Below are 24,134 nucleotides of genomic sequence, written 5' to 3' on the forward strand. Positions count from 1 at the left end.
TAGGTTTCACACAAGTTATAGTTAGCTGTACATTTCACTCGTAAAAAACCAATGAAATTCCACGTTATAGTTAGATCAGGTAACTATAACTTGCGCGCCCACAATAAACTGCTGATGACGTCACATATTACTTCACTTATGACATGGTCAGTGACATCACTCATGACATCAATGATGACATCTGAAATGACACATTGTGCACAATAAATACATACATACATACATTTAAAATACCTTAGAAATTCACTGAAAAAAACATAGGTTTCAGGCCCGTTATAGGCTATGAGGAGGTGCATCAGATTATCACGTGGATGATGTCATCAGTGATGTCAGCAGTGATGTCATTTGAGATGTCATCAGTGATGTCATCAGTGATGTCACTGACCATGTCGTGGGTGATGTAATATGTGACATCATCAGCAGTGCATTGCGGGGGCGCAAGTTATAGTTAACTCTGCTAACTATAACGGATGAATTTCTCTGGTTTTGTACGAGTGAAATGTCCAACTAACTATAACGGGCCAGAAACCTATTTGTTTTTTCAGTGAATTTCTAAGGTTTTTTAAATGCTATTTTCTAACTATAACTGGCCTGAAACCTATGTTTTTTTTCAGTGAATATATATATATATATATATCTATATATCCACGAGAAATCTGACAAGTAAAGCGCCACAGCCTTTCGAGTCGGACCGGTCTCAGGTGTGTCAGACACCTCATAAATCCAAACAAAGCAAACGCCAACACTCAGCAGCGTGAAACCGTCCACACCAGCGTACTTTAAAATCTTTTATTCCAGGCAAAACAGCATGACGCGTTTTGAGGTAAAGCACCTCTTAATCATATGCACAGTTCAAGTTTTTTAAATGCTATTTTCTAACTATAGCTGGCCTGAAACCTATGGTTTTGTCAGTGAATATATATACTTCACTTATGACATGGTCAGTGACATCACTCATGACATCAATGATGACATCTGAAATGACACATTGTGCATTGCGGTCGCGAAAGTTATAGTTACCTGATCTAACTATAACGTGGAATTTCATTGGTTTTTTACGAGTGAAATGTACAGCTAACTATAACTTGTGTGAAACCTATGGTTTTTTAAGTGAATTTGCAAGGTTTTTTAAATGCTAATTCCTAACTATAACGTGTGTGAAACCTATGGTTTTTTCAGTGAATTTGTACGGTTTTTTAAATGCTAAGTTATGTATTTATTTTTAATTTTTGCGCGCACGGTGCGCTTCGCGCACCGAGCGCCCACGTTGCACGCCTCGCCATTTTTTACAAAATATCAATTGTTTTTTTCTCCCTTGGGGGTCCTTAGATTTATATATTAAATGTGATTGTTAATTCTTTTTTATTTTTTTATTTTTTTTTACCGTACGCGTACGGTAAGCTTACCGTACGCGCACTCCGTGATTTTTTTTTAAAATTATTACATTTAGTTTTCATACTTTTTGGTCCTTCGTGAACCCCCTGACGAACGCTAGGGGGTCTGCAACTCTCTTCGTTGCCCCCTTTTCATGTTATCAACCTTTGTTTTTCAGTGCGAGAGACAGAAAATGGCGGCCGATACTTTCTGATTTCGACCGATTCGAATGTTTACAGTCATGTAACCACCAATCAGAATTGAGCTCGCGCACGGCACCGTACGCGTACGGTAAGCTTACCGTAAGCGCACGGAGCGCGCTTACAGATATATATATTGATTTAAATGCTATTTTCTCAGGACCTACTGAACAGATTTACACCAGACCTGCAAAAAGCACATCCCTGACCTGAGGACTACCTCTCTGCCCAATTTCAAGTAATTCTGTTCAGCCGTTCGGGCTGTAGCTCGGACTAAAGGTCCTATGGGAAAATGCATGGGGAAAACGCGTTTTGGGACCCCCCTTTTTTCTCAGCCCCCGCTTGACGAATCCCCCCGAGACTTTCAGGGTAGGAGCGGAGCGTAGCGCCCCATTAGTTTTGAAAAATTCGCGATATATATATATATAGTCCTGGTTATATGGACAGGTGACACCGATTCTAGCGCTCTCTTCGTCACCTGCATAATAATTGTCATACAGATCTGAAATTCACACATACTGTAAGTAATGAGACACTTACATTTATGGATGTCAAGATTTTCACAGAGCAGGGTATTTTACATACAAACGCACACCAAAAACTTCTAGGTAAAAACGGCTTGCTAAGATTTGATAGCTTTCAACCTACACCTTTAAAAGAGAATCTCCCATATGAGCAATTTTTGCATCTTAGGAGCAATTACACTCGAATATCAGACTTTAAAACACAAGCAGAATCCCTGTTGAGGGGACAAAGTTATCCATAAAGGATGATACAGAGATCAAAAATAGAGGGCAAGAAATCAAAACAGGGAAGCAATGCTGGACACAACACATAAAAATATTATGACAAAAGGCATATCTGGGCCACAACTTTCAACACAGCATCTATTCAAATAAAAAAATCATTAGTAAAAACTGGTGCATCTTGAACACAGGGTCTCTAACATTGCAAAACACCTTTTTTCATATAAACAAGTGAGAAGTCGCAAAGATGCCCTTGTCCATACAAGGTAAAATAAAAGATTAGGTCAGAACAGAATGCTGTACTCAATGGGTGCTCCCCAAGATAATGGGTCATTACCCATGTGGCAAACTGCAGCATCTGTCACCTAACAAGTCCAGTGAAAACAATACATTTGTCTACCCTGTGGACTACCAAATGACACACTAATTGCAATTCAATGCAGGTAATCTATAGGATTACCTGACTTTGTGGTCTGAGGTATGCAGGAATGACGAGAAGAAAGGTACAAATTCCAATATGTGAACATCGCAAAGCAAAACTGTGTAAGAGGACGACCACAAAAATGGCAGACCACTTTATAACTCAAGGACACACTACAAATGAATTGAAATGGGTGATGATTACCCAATTGGACATCAACAACCCTGAAAAAATGCTCTTTAAGAAGGAGTAACAGTGGATTTATAGATTATCCACCTACAAAGAGTTTGAATTATAACATCGCCCGGGGTAACATTTACATCAACTATCAATGGTCCTGTTCTTCGAACCACCCAGCACAAAGTAGAATCACCTACTATAAGAAATACGTGCTGTATATTATAAGCAACAACCACAACAAGTCAATCACAACTCATTCCTTACATCCTCTCACCTCAGGGATCTGTTTCCAGCCTTTTAATTAGCCAGTTAAGAATTTCATTATTGAGGATATTGACATATTACAAAGAAATACTGTATCAATATGGTACAAGAACTTTGAAAACAGCACTCAGACCTGTAGACATGTGGAGAGAAAACAGTGCGCAATCTCAGAACACTGATGGTAATGCAATGACGTCTACACGCTGAAGGACGCTTCAAGTGACAAAGAAGAAGATAAAGTAGCATTGTTCAAGCACACATCGACAAGATGCAGAACTTTAAGAACATGCACAAATCCTGGGTGGGTGAGTTCCGGTAACGAAGTAAGTTATGGGGTGGCAGGGGCCATGGCATACGACATCTATATGGGGCAGACCTGGATTACTATACTCTAGTTCTTATACACTGGATGTTATTTCTCTCCCTCAGAATGTTAAAATAGAGTACGCCATCCTCTAAGACTCTATGGGCCATAATAAACGTGACAAAAAATGTACGGTTCAGAAAAAATACAGTTACATGTCTTTTTGTACAAATTATACTCTTTAATTCACAGATTGACCATTTGTTCTCACACAACTATGTTAAAGATACAAAATCGTTGATAGTGATACTGCACGTGCACTTGTGTGATCTTCACAATTGTGGATGTGTGCAGTGTTCTCCACGTGAGATCACAATTACACAGGCCAAAAAATCTTTCCAAAGGATCCGAAAATAAACACAAGAAGATACTGGATACCTGTAGGCATTTTTGCATAGAGATCCCTCAGAAAATCAAGAGCTCTGCTGATTCTTAGTATATATTCTGCACAGATACATACAGGTATTGTGAGTGAGATCCGAGGATGAAGCATGCCACTAGTGTATCGAGGGGGCGAGGGTCCGTTTAAATAAATAGGATGCCACCCACTGGGTATTTCAGAGAGGCTCAAACAGTATTCAGACTGAGTTCTCTCTCCTTTGGGTATAAAGATGTAATACAGCAAGAAGTAGAGTGAGCCCATACACTTCCCACTTCCCCTGCTTTGATTGGTGCTAATTGTATGACCAACATGAAATGCACTAACTCTTTAGAGCGTGTATGTGCACTTTTTAGGGAGTAGAGAACTAATATTTTGACTAGTATTGTTAACTAACAGATTACACAAGATTGCCATGTTATTTTACCAGCGGGTTGACATTAGTAATGCTAACAGAAATAACAGTAACTTGGCAGAGAGGAATCTTCCATTCTGCTGTCCCGTAAGCTACGTGTAAGTGATTAACATTGCAAGACCATCCGGCCATGCACAGAACAAACTTGGAAGGAAAAAAGAAGTGGAGTTGGATACATCTGCTTGTCTTTCAAATGAGACATTGTTTGTTACTTACAGTGCAGATACGAAAGACTGCATAGTAACTCCCCCTTTCTTCTCCATGGTGAATAATTGAGCAGAAGGGAATAAAGGTACTCTAGGAATTTGGGGAGGGACAGACACAGACAACATTTTGAGGTATGCAGGGATGAGTAGAGACTTGGCATAAATGGCTATGGAGATTACTAACTGATGAGCCAGTACAATAACATGAGATATTCATATATGCTTTAGTTGAGGATTAGACTAATTTATTTCAACTGGTAGGGGTGAGTTACGCAACGAGCTTTGGGGTTTTCTAATGTTCATCTTATTCCACATATTAAATGCTGAGATTATCATAAATAATACCATTACTCTGATACATAAGGTTTAGGTACAGACTGCATATAATAACGTCTTACTGGAAAATACCAACAGGCGTGTGAGTCTACTATTTCAGGGTTCACACGTGTGCATCTAACCCTTGCAGATAAAAAAATATTTGGCAGGGTTGTCTGACTCATAACACTCTGATGCTGAATGAGCCTACCTCAGAAGAAGAGTGTTACAACAGGCATTACCTGAGGGTGCTACTGAAATCTAATCAGATGTGCCACCTCACTAAATTGGGAGGTTCACAATACTCCCCAACCCCCACCAAAGTACCCTTGTGCACAGTCAAACTGACAATACCGCAGAACTCCCACATTGAAACGCAGAGACCCAACTTATGCATTGTGCAATGCTATACAAAAGCCAACATAGAAATGTCTTCAACCACATTGTAATTTGAATTGAGATGTGTAGATCAAGTGTGATGCACACTTATAACTCCTGGATTATATTTTATCATATGTATAAGGGCTAAACACCCTCAAAAAGCTATGTTATACCAGTGATATAAAGCAAAATGATGACCCCCTCCAAAGAATGTGTTGAGGTGCTCCTCAGACTCCCACATATCAATGATATTCCTAGTCCTGGCTCTGAACGAGGGTCACCTGAAGGACTCCTACACTGCAGGGGCTGCAGGGGCCTGTGTTATGCTCTTGAAAGAAATGATCAGTAAACAGAGTTTTTTTTTTAAAATCACAACATTGAAAGACTTTATAAATGAATGCACTGGCAATACTTATTAATACAATTCTTTAACAAGACCTCAGGAAGAACACATCCCGTAATTCATGTGAACCTCATAGTTCAATTATTTAAATTTGACTTTAAAAACGAATCGGTTTGGTGTTATGTCTTTTACAGTCACTTACCCCAACAGCAGTTCAGGTGAGCGGTACCACCTGGTGGCTACATATTCTGTGTAGTTAGCATTGCTACCTTCTGACAAATTTCTAGCAAAACCTGCATGAAAAAAAAAATTTGAAAATATCACATATGCTGTTAACACCAGTGAATAAAGAGAAATATGATCACTAACACAAAAAGAACTGATCACATCTCCGCTCTAAGATCTCTAAAGTGGTTACCGACGAAGCAAGAATTCAACTAAAGATTGCCTGTCTAACGCACAAAGCCCTACACTTCAAAACCCCTGGCTACCTGGCTCAAAAACTAGAACTATCGGGGGGGAGGGGGGCAGACCATCAAGAAGTGCAAATGCTCTATTACTGAAACCCCAGTCTTTTCGCAAAGAGAACAAGACTTCGAGCCTTCTCAGGTTCGGCACTGACGATCTGGAACTCGCTCTCTCTGGTAATCCGCAGAATTCCTTACACAGCTGCTTTCAAACATGAAGTAAAAGCACTCCTAATGGACAGGTTCCTGCCATAATTAACCATTGGTCATCTGTTTTCTTCAAGCACTGTATTATCTAGGATTGTCTAACTTATTGTATCAAGTAATTATCGTTCGCATTCTTGTACATTTTTATTACCTTATTATGTTATCCTCTGTTACCGCCTTACAATGTTCCCTTTTACCGTGTTCTCCTGTTCTATTACCATGAAGCGCTCTGATACCTCTCGGGGTCTTGTTCGCGCTATACAAAACTTTTTAAATAAATAAATGAGCTTTAAAAAAGAATCAGCTTTCAACTAAAAACGATTTAAATATTCAAGGAAATCTGTACCTTTAACGTTACTACATTTATTACTATTATTATTAGCATTTTATTGGAGATATAAAGTGGGCACCGTACATAGTAACAACAGATATTGTCACTGCAAATTTCTACCATAAAATCACAGCTCTCCGGGTGGAGATTGTGCTTAAGAAGACAATGCATAAATAAATATATTGTGAGGAGGTGGGCTTTGATGTCTGCATTCATTTCACCACTCTCACCGAAAATCACAGCTAAACAGGGAGGTTATTCCAGAGTCTTGGTTCATTTACTGAAAAAAATAATTGCCAAGAGATGAGCATACATGCATGTGTACCAGTGCTTTGGGGTCAGATATTCAGGTTTTCCAGATTAATTGTGTTGTAGATCATGAAAATATATAGAATATGGCAGAAGGATGAACCCAGTGTTAAGGTAAAGGGAACATAAGGAAAATACACTCAAACCTTCTATTTGCTGATTAAGTGGGCTGATGCATAAAAAACTGCTTTAATAGATGTCAAAGAGGATTCTGGGAGTCCAGTCAGTAAAGCGTTACACCGCTGATGTGTGACAAGATGAGAGTCTGGACTGTTGGTTGGAAATTCATGAATGGACGGGCTGGATTAATTTTGTCAAGTAATGTAAAGTGTGACCAAGTTGCTTGTGCATATTTCTTGATATAATCTTTGAAGGATAGGAAGGCCCATGGATTTTACACAGGATGTCCAACAGTCGGAGAAGCTAGCTAAGTCCATACCATTGAGCCGGTTCTCAAAGAGCCTCTCAGTGGTTGCTCCATTTAGGAGGATCAATTCAGTCTGTTGGGCTGAGATTTAGATATACTCTCAACATCTTGAGCTGACTGCGGTCTACCCAGAATACGAGTTTAAAGATGTTTTTGAACTTCAAGACTTTAAAGAGTAGATGGATGTTGTCAGTACATTGGTAGATAGCAATGGCTTGGTGGCTAAGACGTATTTCCAGTGTTTCAATGTAAATGTTAAACAAACTGTTCTTGAACAGCATACAAAGCAGTTCTGCTGCATTTTAATATTATTCATTCTGGGCTAATTCAGAAAGCAGATATCTGATATTTAGATGTTAGTTAGCATTTTGCAACATATGCAAATATGTGGTGGACGCATACATGTAAGCATGCATTATTGTGCTATAGGAGTATTAAATAATTCTAGTCACAACTTGCAAGATTTGAAGTATGGTGCTTTGTAAATCACATTAGAACTTTGTGATGGCATTGAGAACCACACCACATTTTCACATATTAATTTATTATAATACAGATTAAATAGATCAGCGTTCCTATTAGATCAATAATCTGTGCTTTATGGACAGAGTGCCAGATGCATCAACAATCCATTTAGCGAGATCCTAATTGCTAATTCTTGTGATTTCCAATTAGAAAATCGCAAAATGGAATGCACGAAAGTGTGTTTAACACTTTCTGTGATTCCTAGGGGATCGCAAATTACCTACCTCATGAATAATAATGAGGTAGGTCGCACTCTGGACCATAGGAATCGCAAAAATCACGGGGACAGTGGCCTGCTGGGGTCAGCAGACCACCATGTCCATGATTGCTTTTAAATAAAGCAATCTTTTGTTTGTAAAGCAGCTTTACAAAAGAGAAAATGAAAACTTTTCCTTTCATTTTCTAAGAGCAGGCAGTGGTCCGAGGGACCACTGCCTGCTCTTAGAAAATGCATTTACAGACATTCATAAAGGTCAAGTGGTCCCTTAGGGACCCCTTCCCATTTGCGAATTAGTTACCACCTACTTGAAGTAGGTGGTAAAATGCAAATGTTTTGCGACCGCATTTCGGTCGCAAAACATTCATGCATACCGATGCGATTCAGTATTAGGAAGGGGCGCCCAAAACACGCCCCTTCCTAATAGCGAATCGCAAACCCATTTTGCGATTCGGTAACAGGTTACCAAATCGCAAAATAGGGTTTGCTGCATCAGAAGTGCATTTTTTTGTGTTCGCAAATGGCAGATTCTGCGAATCGGCCGTTTGCAAAGGCAAAAAATGCTGGATGCATCTGGCCCAGAATGTATAATTCTAAGAATTCAAGATCTTTAACACATTTTTTGTCAAATAACCATTGTAAACCTGTATATAATTCTAAATGTTTCCTGAAGCCTAAATACAAACTACTTCACAAAGACCATAGGAAAATAAACGTGTGTAAGTCAAACTACACAGGTTAAGAAGCATTTTGCGGCTAACACAGGTTTCCTTCTACTTATTTTATATGACAAGCTCCACTACACTTGATATTTCTCACCTCTCTAAAAGCCTCATTACTATAAGACAGTGGATGACAATTCACCACTCAGCCCTACAATAAAAGAGAGGACCTGATTTAGAGATTTGCAGATAGGGTTCTCCTTTACCACACAACAGTATACCCAGTCAGACAAACTCTATACCCGCCCGTCTCATTTAGAGAAGGGAAGACCAAGGGTTTTTCTGTCAATGTGGCCTCCGGGAAACTTCTTCAGACCGAGTAGAGGCATCAGAGGGAGGACATTACACTTCCCACCCAATTTAGGGTGGACAGTGTAATGTGTTTTTTCCCTGTCCCTCAGTACCAGGAAAACCTGGTTGTGAGGGATAGAAGAAAACAATTAATGACCAACACACCCCGGGTGTAGACCCCCGGTATGTGTAGGTCAATTAGTGTTTTGCTTTTCTGAAACAAACTCCTAATTTGTTTGTTTGCTTCTGAAAAAGACAACAATGTTATAAGTTTGGTGAACAGCCATCAAAACTGAAGAAGACCGTCTGCCAATTATTTTGTGCATGGAAAGGAACAACTGGGACGGAGGGTCCTTTTAATATACTAAGATGACCACTGGGCCAGGTCTCAGATTAGTTGACTAGCATTTTGATGCCTAGAAATAACATTAAAACATATATTTTTTCCCTTTTTATCTCCTATCCTTGTTTCTGCTATTTGAGGTATTGTTTGCATTGTAAATAACTGAGAGTATTTAGATTATTTTTGAACTTTTTGCACTCCTAATTCTGTTGCGGATGGCAAGTAGTGGGTTCATAAGACTCCATGCACACAATCCTATGTGTATATTAGCAGTGGTGGATGTTGACCCTCAACAGTGGAGAGTCGTGGAGCAGAGAGCTAAATAATAAATCACAATGTCTTTAGCCTCACATTCCAAAGCTCTCAACCACGACTCCTTAACAGATTTTATAATGGGCCATGATGAAAGCTCTGGAATTAAAGCTGAATGCAATACAAGTTTCTCACAGTGCCTGTCCACTGACAGGCACTGTGAGAAACGTGTGTTGCATTCATCCCTAATTCCAGAGCTTTCATCATAAAGCCATAAAGCTCAAATGAAATTAAATGAAATGAAATGAAAAAAGATTTCTAAAGCGCATGGCTGCCCTTGAGCGTCCCAGCGCTAAACAATACACTGAGCTACTACCCTAGAACACCAAGAAGGACCTACAGAGGGAAAAGGTAGGTCTTCAATACTTTGCGAAATTTAGCCAGGTTGGGTTCTTTACGCAGAGCGATCGGTAGCGCGTTCCATAGTAAACCGGCATGAAATGAAATGAAAAACATACTTACCATGCTTCCTCATCTTGGTTGAAGTCAGCGCGAATCTTCCTGAAGCCTCAGCCTACATCCCTCTCCAAATCCGGAGGCTGCTCTCATGTTGCAGATAAGCAGCATGAAAGCAGCACCAGGATTGGCTGCTGCGGGCTGCCTCAACGCTTTAGCAGGCACTGGGGGCCTGTGCCTGCTCACCACCCAGCTGTTTAAGACAGGTAAGTGGAGAGGTTTCAAGTGTGCATGTCAGGCTGGACGTACTAAGATAGCCGGCCAAAGTGGCATGTGCTCTTTAAACTGGAGTGAGCACCACTTCTTCTCTGCTGCCAGTCAGCAGAAATGGCCCCGCCCTTGAACACTGCTCGGGCTGTGAGCAGTGAAAAATAAAATGGTAATTCATTTCATTACGATCTTATTTTTCACTTTTGCTGCACTGGGGGGTGCATCGCTGCAAATTAGGGCATATACTAAACGTTTCATGTTTTAGGCATCCAATGCATAATGGAAAGGTTATAGATACTGTGTTGCTACATTGTTTGGAGAGTGGCGAAAGCAAGACGGAACCAATTCAACCTACAAAAAAAGCCATTAGTCTAATGCTCACAGCTGTCAAACAGGTCCTTCAGCCAGACCTGGCTTTCTAGTCAACTGCATTTTGCATGCCAGGGTTTTTAAGTTAATACTTGCAATGCTGAATACAAAACGGCAAAGTACAAGAAAGGAAAATATTACATAGAAAGCCATGGTGGACATTGGTCCACTTGGCAGGTATGTCTATTTACTCGGTAGATGCATCACTTACACACATATACAAGAAAAAAGTGCAGAAAAGTAGTGAGGGCAAGCTGAAAGAATGAGACTTGAAGTTTTTAACAATGCAAGGCATAAATTAATTGAATGCTCCAAGGTAGGTTAATAGTCCAACCAGGTACTGCAGGTGGCTATATGTTTTAGGAAGGCTGTGTGAACACTGATAAGCACTGCTGACTATTGGCCCAGTGTCCAGCAACAGACGGGTCAAATAAACCGAGTTGCATATCCCAAACATCGCCAAGGCCTGCCTACTTGGGCTGATGTCACGATCTAAGCAAAACAGGGAGGCCACTAAGTTTGTAGACCAAACCCTACTGTTGGCTAAAAGACAAATCATCATGCATGGAAAAGCAGGCGTGCTGCAATGTTGGATAGGTGGAGACCAGAATTGTTGAAGTGGACTGGAGTAGAAACCAGAGGGCCAACAGACATAGCGAGTACGGGGGGTAAGGCATCCTGTGGAGTTGCTTGGGATTTATTCTTGTCCCGAATCCCAAAGAACACCAATTATCCCCCCTTAGATCACACATGGTTAAAGGTTGTTTGTGACAAGTAGTTAAAATTATACTGATGTGAAAATGTCACTGCCTTTTTATGCTGTTGTAGATGCATCTCAATAGTCTCAAGCTCCCTTGTTTCCTAGTGGTGGTCCCGTTAGTGTCCTGCTCTCCATCCTCACTGGCTGTTACCTTCAATGTGTTCCTCTCTCTCCTTTTGGAGGACATTTTGAATATCCATGTACAGAATGGATGTTTGTCTTTTATTTAACAGTGGACCAAGAAAAATATGTGTTTATTATAGAACCCGCACCTCTTATTTTGGTCTGTCTATTCCTTGAATTATGGTAGCTTACAGCAACGTTTGTTCTGTTTTTCTTTTTTTCTCCTCTCTCCTTTCTGCTCCTCCAGGTGTTTTTCAAAATTGCATCACAAGCATCACCCTGCTGTATCATCTGGCTCAGATGTGTAAATGAAATACTGTACATAGGAACATATGCAAATAATATAAAGTCAACCTATCACTAGTTATGAAAAAATAATATAATATATTAAAAATACACTAAACTCCATTTACTGTGAATAAAACACTAGAAACAGGATCCCATGGGAATGAACAATGCCCAAATATGTGACTCTACCATATGTTTTATCGACGTCCACACAAAGTACTGCAAAGATGCATCCTTAAAATTCTTGTCTTTGCTAAAACTGTCATTGTGAAACATTGACTCAATATTCTTCCACTAAATATAGAGAAATTAATATTGCATCAAGCACAAAACGCTATCAGAAGGTACTGCTGTTCTTTGTGTAGTTTTCCTTTCTATGATTGTGATAAGAGTGTTAATCTTGTGTTTGTAGGTGTCTGTGATTTATTAAATGTAGTTAATAAAAAAAAGTAATAATGAGCTTTGAACATGACATCCCATTACCACACATAGGATATGTGGTTAACTCTGCAATTCTCAACTTGCTCAACACCCATGCAAACCATAACTCACAAACTAGATACATTCATGTGAAAAAGTGCCAAGCACAAACCATACAAGTAGATCTGAGAGTGTAATATACTACTGATTAAAATTGTTTCAGGAGGGGAGGGTAATTATGACCCACTCTACCTTCTAGACCAATATGGTCAACTCTTTACCACAATAAAGAAAAATTAGGGATCTGAACAGTGATGGGGTTCACCCATCTAAAGAGATCTTGAAGTGCGGTCTGAAATCCTTGGACACTGTTGTTCTGTCATCGGTAACAGCAGCAAATCCACTTTCTACCATCTGCCACCGGCTCTGCGGACTCAAAACCTCCCTGACCCCTTCTCATTACATCATTCACTTCTATGTCCTACTTTTGTATGAACTGGAAGATGAGCATGACGGACTGCATGGTCATGCAGCATGCCGTACCCTTACTGTCTCATTCTTCTCTCCCTGGGGGTCATCCTCTTTTCACCAGTATGAGCTCTCCACAAAGCCTCAATTTTGGAGGCGAATTTCTTGCCCTGCTGAACAAAAAGGTTATAGAGATGGATGAAATGGGTACAGAATTCTATTCCCTTCTTGCCCAAGTGAATTACACCACTTAGTTGCTAACCAAGACTTGTTTCATTTTGACATATTGATTTATACTCAAGTTTTAATTCCGCCTATTACTTTTTGAGTTTTGGCTTTCTGTTACACTACTTTGCAATGTGTTTTTCTCTTCCTTTAATATCCAGTGTACATTATTCAATCTTTGAAAATAATTTTAATTGTATAATTATAGTATACACATTTTACATCTCTACATCTCTACCATTAGCGAATCCTCCAATCGAAGCAGGGACCTCTTCAAGGCCTTTAGGCACCTCATCAAATCCTCTCCTGACATACTTCTGGAAATTTCAACAGAACATTCACAGCCATATACAATGTATTCATCAAGAAAATGTACAAAATCAGGCAACACACCAATGACATGAAGACACTATACAGCACCCCCTCCCGACCAGGCCCTAATGTATCCAAGTTGAACACTGCCCCTTGATCACCTTGAAAATTTACTCGGCTGGGCGAAGGCTTGCCCTATCAAGATATCACTATAACATCTTCAGTCAGGCTCATCACCAGCCAGACCATAAGACCACTCTGCTACATGGAAATGTGACCCCATCATCCAAGAAATGTTGCTAAATAACCTGACAATGGCACACATTTTAGAACACATTTTGATATTGCTGAGGAAGCCCTACCTGGACCTCAGTAAACAGAATAACTTCTGCCCCATCTTCCATCTATGGTCCCTAATACCATCTAAAAGGGCAGATGCCCAGCTTCATGAAATGCAGAACTATGAACCTGGTTTTAGGATACAATGTAGCACTGAGATGGTAAGTATTCAAATGGTCAATGACATGCTCCAGATCACGGATAGCAGCAACCCCTGTCTCCACATCCTGCTCAACCTCTCAGTAGACTTTAGCAATGTCAACTATCAAGTATTGCACAACACCCTGTCCACAAACATGGACTTCAATGGCATCATGGTGTAGTGGCTCATCCTCACTGAAAAAAAGTACAAACCGTCAAGAAGAGCTGCCTGATCCGACTGTTTTATTGTAATTGGCTGTGGAAGAACATATTTTGGAGGTAAGGCATTTTTACATGTTGATATGTTACGGGGCTAGCATGTGTGATTAGAGTTAGAGAGTGTAATGCAATAATGTAATCTGTTTTGTACTGATAATTGACAGGTGCTGGTTGGCAGCTGTTACTGTAGGGTGGTCTGCTAATATTATGTTAATCTTTTCTTTAATCATACTCTGGTAACGGTAGATTAAAGTATCTGAAAAATCAGTAAAATGCAACTCCTTCTACACTCTTAACTTCGAAAGCCCCCAAGAGAACATTACTAACTCAGTGTTAATCATCTTACCATTGGTCGAACCTACAATCACTAGGCAAAATTACCACATTAGTCAAAATCTCATTGAATACCCCAACAACTTTGACTGTGCTCTGGGAGCCTGACCTGAACCCTCAGGTACTGCAGTAGCACTTGTGTCAGTGAACCCACTGTTCACAGCTCTGGGCCTACTGTTCTCACTGGGCATAGCATTTTTCATACATAGCTTCATTGTGAATTTTTTTCAGGTTTTGCAAAAAAGCTACTTGTGAGTTTAGAGCTATAAATTGGATATGTAAATCCCACAAGACAAATTGTGTCCCTGTGCCCCTTTTGTCACTTGACAAAGGTTTTGGTGTGTGGAATCCAGTAATTACCTTCACGACAAAAATTGACCTTCACAACAAGAATTCCCAGTTGTTGCCAGTCAAAGAGATCACCCAGATCCCTGAACATGCTAGGAATCCTTGAAACCCTAATTGGAGGGAGAGAAAAAGGCTCACTCTTCCAGTGAGATTAGTTTATTTCTCAAATGTATTACCCTTGGAGGAATAGGGGATCTCAATATGCGAAGGATTTGTGAATTAATGTCCAAATAGCACTAACAATAACTCTATGAAGGCTGTCCAAGACCTTTTTGTAAAATATATTTCTCAAAAATTACTAAATGGATTTACAAAAAAACAAATAAAGGCCCTCCTCTGAAATGGTCTAGTTTCATGCCATCTTTGGTGTAATTTCATTCAGCGTTTGTTTCCTGCATAATAAATTACAGTTTCCTATGGGACTTAAATGGAAAATATACATTTTTAACATCCCATTCTGCCAGGTAAGAAGGATTCATGGACTCAGTGCAAGGCTCAGATTTTCCCAAATCCTTCTCTGGGGTTCAAGACCCCAAATGAGATCTCTTGGACCCTTGCCATTCCCCCTTTTTGGGTTTCTGGATCCAGGAGCAGGTTTGCACACCCTGCAGGGAAGGTGGGGGAGCAACAAGAATAAAAAGAATAAAGTATAAATAATGTAAAAGTATAATTTATAAAAATCAAAGGTGTCAACCCTTATTGCGGGAGAACAGCTTGGCAGAAGGCCTGTTCCTGAGGACAAGCCCTGCTGTCCGTGGCCGAAGGAAATGGTTACAAATTCAAATTTTAAAAAACACTGAAAATTACCAGTTATGGTCAGCTTTGCAATCCTTAACTTGCTCAACACCCATGCAAAGCATAACTCATACACCAAATACATTTACGTGTAAAGGCGCTAGGCACAAACCATATATGTGGATCCAAGAGTTTAATTTGTTACATATTAGCATTGTCTTAGGAGGGGAGGGTAATTATGACCCACTCGTAGCTTCTCACCTCGACAGTACTAATACCAGACATGTTCATCCCTTGATGGAGTTGACAAAACTTACATTCAACAGACCACATAAAAATCATTCAGGGATCCTGTTAATGACGGGTTTGACACATCCAAAGAGTTCTTGAAGTGTGGCCTGGAATCAGTGGACACTGTTTTTATGTCATCAGTAACAACTTCAGATCCTGTCTTCACCATCCTCCACCAGCTCTGCTGCCTCAAATCCTCTTTGACACCTTCCCTTTACAGCACGCACTTCTATGTAACATTTTTATCAACTGGAAGATGATAGCTGCTTGGTCATCCAGCATGTACAACTGTACCCTTCCTGTCCCTCCCTTGGACCATCCTTCAGAATGAGCTCTCCAGTAAGGCATCCATTTTTGGAGGTGATATCCTTGCCCTGTTGAACACAGAGGCTATACAGATGGAAGCAAGGGGTACAGAATTCTATTCCCTTTTCTTCTTCCCCAAGAAGGATGGAGGGCTGAGACCCATCCTGGATTTACACACACTGGACATATTCATTTGGTAGGACATGTTCAAGATGCTGTCCCTGAACCCTGAATGCAGGAGATTCGTTTCCGCCTCTGGTTTTCCAGGATGTCTATTTTCATCCTACAATCCTTTCCCAACCACTAATGGTACCTATAGTTCACAGTATGGGTCCCAAGCACCATCAATTTATGATTCTACCTTTCTGACCCACAACAGCTCTATGCGTCTTTATAAGAGTGATGGCAGTTAGGGTGGTTTTACTGCATAAATCAAGAGAGTTGTATTTCCATTAATGGATAACTGGCTAATTGAAGTTGTGTTTCCAGCGCTGGTCAAGAAACAGCTGCATCAGATGATGACTCCCTTCGATGAATCGTACTTAATCATCAGCGCCCAAAAGTCTAACCTTTCGCATACACACAGGCTAGCCTTCATAGGAATGTACTGGGCATGAGCCACCTGAAGGCCTTTCTTTCTCCATAGAGGGCCGTGGATAATTTGGGATCTGATTCTGTAGTATCTCACTCAGACCCCTGCATCTTGTTGCTAGAAAGATGGGCAAATGAAGAAAGGGCAGCACTATCCAGAAATAACACATGCAAGCTCCCCAGCACACAAATAATAGAATGTGCTGAATTGCCTCTGAAAATATCCCAAAAGGACGATGCTACACTGCCCTGATGGATAAGAACAAGGCATGAGGGTAGCGTAACAGATGAGACTGCACCCCAGATAACCACACTGACCTCGGTCCCACTCTCCCTCGTGAGTAGGTAAATAGGAGGCACGCACAGACAGCCGAACCTAAACCTCACCAATGGAAGGATCAAGATGTATGCAGTACAATACTGGCGTAAAGTAGAGCAGCCAAATTGCAGTGCTAAATTAGAAAAAACATAACACACATATATGAGCATCTATTAGTAAAATGAGGACAAACAACAGCATTCAGGGTAAGACACACGCAGATCACAATATAATTAGTATAATGCCACTACGACACGCAAACTATCAGAGTTTGACACATACTCAGGATTGAAGAGCAAAATAATGTCTGGTTGAAAAAGGTTGAATGTTAGTATGCACAGTTGTAACCAATTATCTAAAATGCAAAGCCAATAAAATAAATTAAAACAAAAGACCTGTGCATCCTTTTGGTGCCACATGATAGGTGTTAGATTATGGCCATTCAGAGGTGCCTGAGGACACAGTGGCTTTAGCATCAGAAGAGTCTCATGTCTCAGGTGGCAATACCTCATTCTGTTCTGTTCTGAATCTGCATTGATGGATGGACCAGTTGTATGTTCGAACCATGCATGCATTTACTTTGCATGCCTTTACTGCGCACCCCGAACCACGAATGCGTCTTTACAATGCATTTCCTTACCAGTAAAGTCGTTACAATGACTTGCCTTGGGGAAAGTGCTAGACTTTGGAATAGTATAATTTAATATTCCAACTCCAGTCTGCCCAACAGTAGGGAAAGTGTAAGGTACAGGAATGCGTTGTAAAGACACACTCATGGTTTGGACCGCCTTGTAAAGGCACAGTGTGGGTCTAGCCGAGTTGTAAATGCTGGGTCCTTCCCGTCCAATATTTTTGTTGGTTGTCTTTTCAGCCCACCACAGGCTCAGGCTACCATGGTCATGGAAAACTCCCTGTTGGCCTGCGGTGCCCATCTGCCAGTATGGACACTATTTTCTGTCCTTGGTTTTTGTGTACTCATAATCAAAGGGAATGGATCACTTGTAACTGAAAAAAAGGGGTTCTGAAACGTTCTATACGTCAGTACCTTAAGTAGGTGTTTGAGAACCCTCAATCACGTATTATTGGTGGTATGGCGGTTTATCTTGATTCTCCGCCTTGTTTATACGTGTCAGCACTGGAAGGGCAGAAACATGTCGACCTTTTTTGATCTGGACACTAACAAGTGCAATTGCTACATAATTTAACCTACTGCACGACTTTTCTCACTTTTTTAGAAGTCTCCTCACACACCGGACAGAATAAATATCAATTTTGGGGCAGTGTGAGAAAGACATTTTTAACGTCACAATAACACCTTTGCACGACCATTCCTGATCACTACTGAAAAATCAGTGGTTCCCTCCAGGTGGAGGAAGCATTATACAAAAAAGAGACCCAGTGAAAATGCTGACACGTATAAACAAGGCGGAGAATCAAGATAAACCGCCATACCACCAATAATTCGTGATTGAGGGTTCTCAAAACACCTACTTAAGGTACTGACGGATAGAACGTTTCAGAACCCCTTTTTTCAGTTACAAGTGATCCATTCCCTTTCATTATGAGTATATGATAGGAAGCAGAATGGATGACAGCTTCTTCTAGCTCCCCCCCTCTTTTGATTACAAAATATTTGGTTTTTGTGTGACAATTTAATGCATTCTGGATATTGTAGTCTCTTGCTTTTAATCTATGTCATTACTACACCTGAAACAAATTAGCATGTGAAAAGCCAAGGAAATGAACCAGTCAGTGGCTTTAATGACAGAGTGAGGCGCTCACACTAGAGAGAAATGACAATGTATGGCTTCTGGTCTGAGATGGAGCAGGGTCTGCACTTAGATGAGCTTGAACTATACTCACCTCATCTTGCAATGAAAGCATTTCTCTCTTCCATCTCAGGAAACCAAATTCAGATTTTGTCAATCAACTCCACTACGTACACCATATTTACAAAAAGGTGGTACGGGAAAGTGGACTTTATGTTGGGAGAGGATTAGCTTACGCAGTGGGCACAACAGAGACTCTTTCCAGTAGTGGCTCAATATGAGAGCATATGCTCTGAATTGTCTCTTGCTGGAGGACAATGATCTGTAGTTGCACCCTGTAGTGACACAGGTAATCTTTTCCACTTAGGGTCTTCAATTTCATGACCTCGTTGCCACTGCCCAGACTAGGAAGTGTCCTTTGTTTTAAGTAAAAAGGAAGAGTGGGAGGACAGAGCACCGCTGAAACCGACCGCCCAAGATTGGGCGCAGAGGATCAGGTAGGTCAAACTGTTGGCACTCTGCATGCAGCTGCCTCTTCTTCTCCGGTAGAAAGCTGGCCTGCTCTGCTCTCGCAGCAGGATGGTCAGGTCCTCCACCTCAATCAACCAACATTGGAGCTGCAAATATGGAGATTGAGTGATGACCACCGGAGTCCTTTTGCGTTTCTGATGAAGCTGCAAGTGAAATGCTGGCTGCGGGAATGCTGCAACCAAACTGATCTATGCGGTCTTAGGAAAGGTTGTGTTCAGTAGTGTGAGTCAGAAGCCCTAAACCCATTTAATTCTTGCCCTTCCAGCAGCTAATAAACTCCGGTGTCCTCATGTCTGGAGCAGATCCGCAGCTTAAGCCGCATGGAGCCAAGTGGCAGCACAAGAAAGAAACAGCTGGGAAAAGGCGTTTTTGGACTGCATGAAGCCTGGAGGATAACCAATAAAGTGAAGAATATGATAAAAAATCTGCAAACGATTATATGTTGACTTGGAATATTGTTATCAAAGTTAAGCAACTGTTGGAGCATATGCATGAAAAATATTAACATAAATCGCTTCTTCGGATGTGTTGAAATAGAAACCGGTGCAACTAAAATGATGGAAACGTCTGTAAATAAATGAACTATTCTGCTAACTAGGCAAAAAAGTGTGATCTCATTACAGATCCAGTCACAGATGACCTCCGAACATGTCACCTAATTGGATGATTAGATCTATTTTTATCCAACAAAAAGAGGTCAGCATTTTTTAGCTTGAAAATGAAAGTCAAAAAGAGAGAGCATGTAGCAATGGTGGGCTGGAGGCGACACAGTAATATCTAAACCACCACCTCACAGCTATTCACGAAAGGGCTGGGGCAACTCCTCCAAAGGAGCGCCACCCAGCCAACCCACCTGCTGCAAGCTCATCAGAAAAACACAAATAACATAAAATCAGAGTCATTTTATTTAGATACTGCTCGCGCTGTGTATTGCGGGAGGGTGGGGACAGGGCTGAATCCTGCAAATGCAGAATGATTGCACTGGTCTACAGTGCGCATATCGGATTGGCCGGCTGTTTACAGCTGTCCTATCCGATATGCGCACAGTAGACCCAGCAAACCAAGGGCTGTGAAACAGCCTGGGGATTGCTGGCACAGGCGCCCAGCATCAAGATGAGCACGGAGTTAGCCTGCTCCCACCAATATGGAGCTGCTTTCATGCTTAAAACAGTATGAGAGCAGCTCCAGGATAGTTTGGATTCACGTTCCACGAGCAGGAAGAAAGTCCTTCCCGTTCCTGCTCAAGGACTCCGGATCCCAATCCTGCGGAGGAAAAATACATACCAGGGGCCAGCAAGTGTGGTGCAGATGTTTTATTATCTGAATACTGAAATTGCCACTCTAGGGTCTGCAGGGGATCTTATCCCTATAGTTGGAAGAGGCCATACGGATGCACTGCATACCTTAATCCAAATGAAATACAAATAATATACCCCAATAAGGACATGTTGTCTATACTTCATTAAAAGATAAGTCACTCAGATAAAGCAAGACCTAAGCAGCCAAGGAGGTAGGAGAGATGATGCGTTGGTGAAAGTGAGATAACTCTATTCACTGTGCCAAGATCCTATAATCATTTCATCTCTGCCAGGAAGCATTATTTCATAACACTTTTATCAAGAAAGTAAATGAATTATGTCGAAACTAATTCAACTTACCAAAGTCGCACAGTTTTAGGATGTCATTGTGGCTGATCAAGAGATTTTCTGGTTTAATATCTGAATTAGAGAAAAACAAAAACTTTAAGGATATTAAGTACATTTAAAAAAATATAGTTTGCAAATGAAAAAATATATAAATAATATTAGAAAAAGACCATATGGCCAGACAGATGTTATATTGATGGATGTGACAATATGATAATAGCATACATCCTTATTATCTATATATATATATATATACATATATAATAAGTTAAACCTACCAGTAATATTAGCACATTTAGCTTTCTTTTTTCAAAACAAAGCACCATAAAAATGCAACGCAAGTTATTAGTTACAGAAAATGTAAGACAACTTAAAGACAACAAAGGGTCCATGTCAACACCGACAGAAATCATGGTAAAAAATTGCATGAAAAAACACTACATGAATATGAACGGACGCTTTCTTCAAAAACACAGTAAAGGTGTGGCCAAAAGGTAACAAACAGGGCCCCTTTTCTTCTGAGCACCACATGAACCGATATGGAATTTATGCTCCTGTTGCTGCTCATGGAATTTCTGGCTTTTATATGTCACTTAAAGGAAATGGGTAGTGTTGTGTTTTTCTTTAAAATTCACTGTAGATATTATTTTCAATTTATTTCCAGAATTTTGTTCTGGCATAAGTAAAAGGCGGTGGTGTTGTGTTTATGTGTTGTGTTTACCTTTAAACTGCATTGTAATGTGTTGGATTGTAGAATGTGTTCAGGTCATTGGGAATGGTAAGGAGCTTGTGATTGTTAGAAGCCAGGTAGTTGGAACTGATGCTCTGCCTGTGCGGTCGCTGTTGGCGGGCTTTAAGATAAGAATAAACTTTCTTCAAAGTAATCGCGTTGTGGTTTGCATCAAACACAACAATTTAGCGACGAGCTGCCTTGAAGTATTTTACCTCTACTATCATTGTTTTGTTGGGAACTTCATGAGGTGAGACTGCCTGGCACATTAATGTTACCAACAGGACTAGCACGAGCTTGCCCAGCACCAGCAGGAGGCCTTGAGCACATATTTAGCACTATCGCATGAAAGGAGTTTCTGCACGCGATGACATCAATCTGTTAGGGAGAGCAAGCACCTAGAGGTGTCCACTATGAGTCTGTGCATGAGGTGGCTCCAGGTGGTGGTGTGGGTGTTCGTTGCCTTCAGGTATTGGGCTCCATACCTGTTGTGCCTGTTGGCCAGCAGTGATTTGTGGGAGTCTGTGTGACTTTACCACCATACTCCGGCATAGTTTCTGGTGTACTAGTGGGAATCAGCATAACAAAGTCACATGAATATGATCTGCTGCAAGTTTGAATTGGGGCAAGTGTTTGCGAGGGAGTAGCTATTGATGGCAAAATTATTCTTTCGGCATGGATTTTCACCAGTGACAATACAGCTTTTTTTCTCTATATCCAACAGTTCTTCAGCATTCTTCAATGGACTTTCATACTTAGGACAAACTACTGTACATCTTTAGTTTGTGCCTTGTTTGTTCTTTTCATCCGCAGTGTGTGCTTCACAAACGTATTGCTTGACACCAACATAACCATTTTTAGCAACCCACGGAGATACTCCTTTTGAATGGCACGAGTGGAATTAGTATTTTTGTAATTATATAGACACCATTGAGGATGATGACTTATCTCAAGAAAGAAAAAAGAAAATGCTTTTACATTCTTTGGGTCCTCAAGATCCTAAAGTATATATAATACGCCTGAGAAAAAGCACGGATAACTGATGAAACTTACCCCACGTATTTCTTAATAGCACAAAATAAGCGTATTTAAACAAAAAGTACAACATTCTATGTTGCATAACAAGTATACTTGAATGCAATTTGTGGTACGAAATTATACTTATACAAAATGAACATATATAAGAAATAATAATGTGCTGATCTAAGTTGGTTTAATGGACGGTGCCATATTCATTAACAAGCATTTGCAATGCAATAGGTCTCGCAATTGTGAGAGTTTGAGCTATTGGCATTGTAAATGACAATGCCTTTTATTTACGTGTTGGTTTTTAAAACATAAATAAAAGGCATTGTCATTTACAATGCCAATAGCTTAAACTCTCGCAAATGCGGAACTATTGCATTGCAAATGCTTGTTTTTTAAAAGGCACAGATGGGATGCACAGGAAGAGACAGGTTACTCAGAGACACAACAAGAGTCATCTGGGCACAGCAGTGATGTAACAAAAGCAGAGGTGGCCCCCCTGCAAGGTACACAGAGGGGCCCCGCTCTGGATTTAACCCGGAGCTCTAAGGCCTTAGTACTGTGCTGAGGGGGCCCCTTTCAGCTCAGGCCCCCCCCCGCACCACGGGGGATGCGGGGGCCTGTGTTACACCCCTGGGGCACGGTGGTGCATGCCTGTATTTGCGGTAGCACATTAAATCCAGACCTATTGCCTTTGCCAAGCAGTGCTCCCTGGTGAAATGAGTGTCTCTTCCGAGAAATGAAGGCGTCCTCCCACTGAAAGCACCGAAGATCTGCTGAGAAGTGCTTTTGTGCTGGAAGCATTGCAGGTCTGCTGAGAAGTGCAGTTACACTCCAACAGAAAGCATGGTAGGGCTGCTGAGAAGTGCCAGTACCCTCCCACTGAAAACTTTGCAGGTCTGTTTATAAGTGCCGTTACCCACCCACTGAGAGAATTGCACGTTTGCTGTGAAGTGCAGGTACTCTCCCACTGAGCGTATTGTAGGTCTGCTGAGGGGTCCAGTTACTGTCCCACTGACAGTATTGCAGCTCTGCTCAGAAGTGCAGTTACTCTTTCAGTGAGTATTGCAGGTCTGCTCTACTCTCCGGCTGAAAGCATCCACTGTAGGTTTGCTGAGATGTACTATAACTTCCCTCCTACTGAAGGAGTTCTCTCCTTGCAGAAAAGAGTAGAGATGCTTCCCGTCTCATTGTTGCACCCTAATGGACGGCACAGGTATTGTCTCTTGCAACAAAAACACTAGCCGAGGACTGACTGTGCGACTCATCCACAGCACTCACTGAGTCTCCCGGGAGTTTCCAGCACCCCATATAACTCATAGGGTTGAAACCTGTGCAGCGCTTTCAAACATTTAAATGTAAACAATTCAAAAAGGACTATTTGCACCAGAAACACTGCGCAGCAAGAAGCCGGTGGTTAACATCACACGCTGCGTCCTG

The 24,134-nt window shown here is 41.0% G+C and overlaps 1 protein-coding gene across 4 annotated transcripts in view; it reads right to left on the reverse strand.

The window, feature by feature from the left end:
* CDKL5 (cyclin dependent kinase like 5) overlaps window positions 1-24,134 on the reverse strand; it is a 1,167,948-nt gene that overhangs the window by 353,374 nt on the left and 790,440 nt on the right. For all 4 annotated transcript variants that reach the window (XM_085622653.1, XM_085622651.1, XM_085622652.1 and 1 more), the window contains exons 8-9: window positions 20,951-21,010; window positions 5,791-5,881 (exon numbers count right to left, since the gene is read on the reverse strand). In XM_085622653.1, the coding sequence (XP_085478779.1) occupies window positions 5,791-5,881; window positions 20,951-21,010 (151 nt within the window). The remainder of the gene's footprint in view (window positions 1-5,790; window positions 5,882-20,950; window positions 21,011-24,134) is intronic.

The sequence above is a fragment of the Triturus cristatus genome, chromosome 8 (genome assembly GCF_964204655.1).
Source record: "Triturus cristatus chromosome 8, aTriCri1.1, whole genome shotgun sequence".
NCBI classification, from domain to species: domain Eukaryota; kingdom Metazoa; phylum Chordata; class Amphibia; order Caudata; family Salamandridae; genus Triturus; species Triturus cristatus.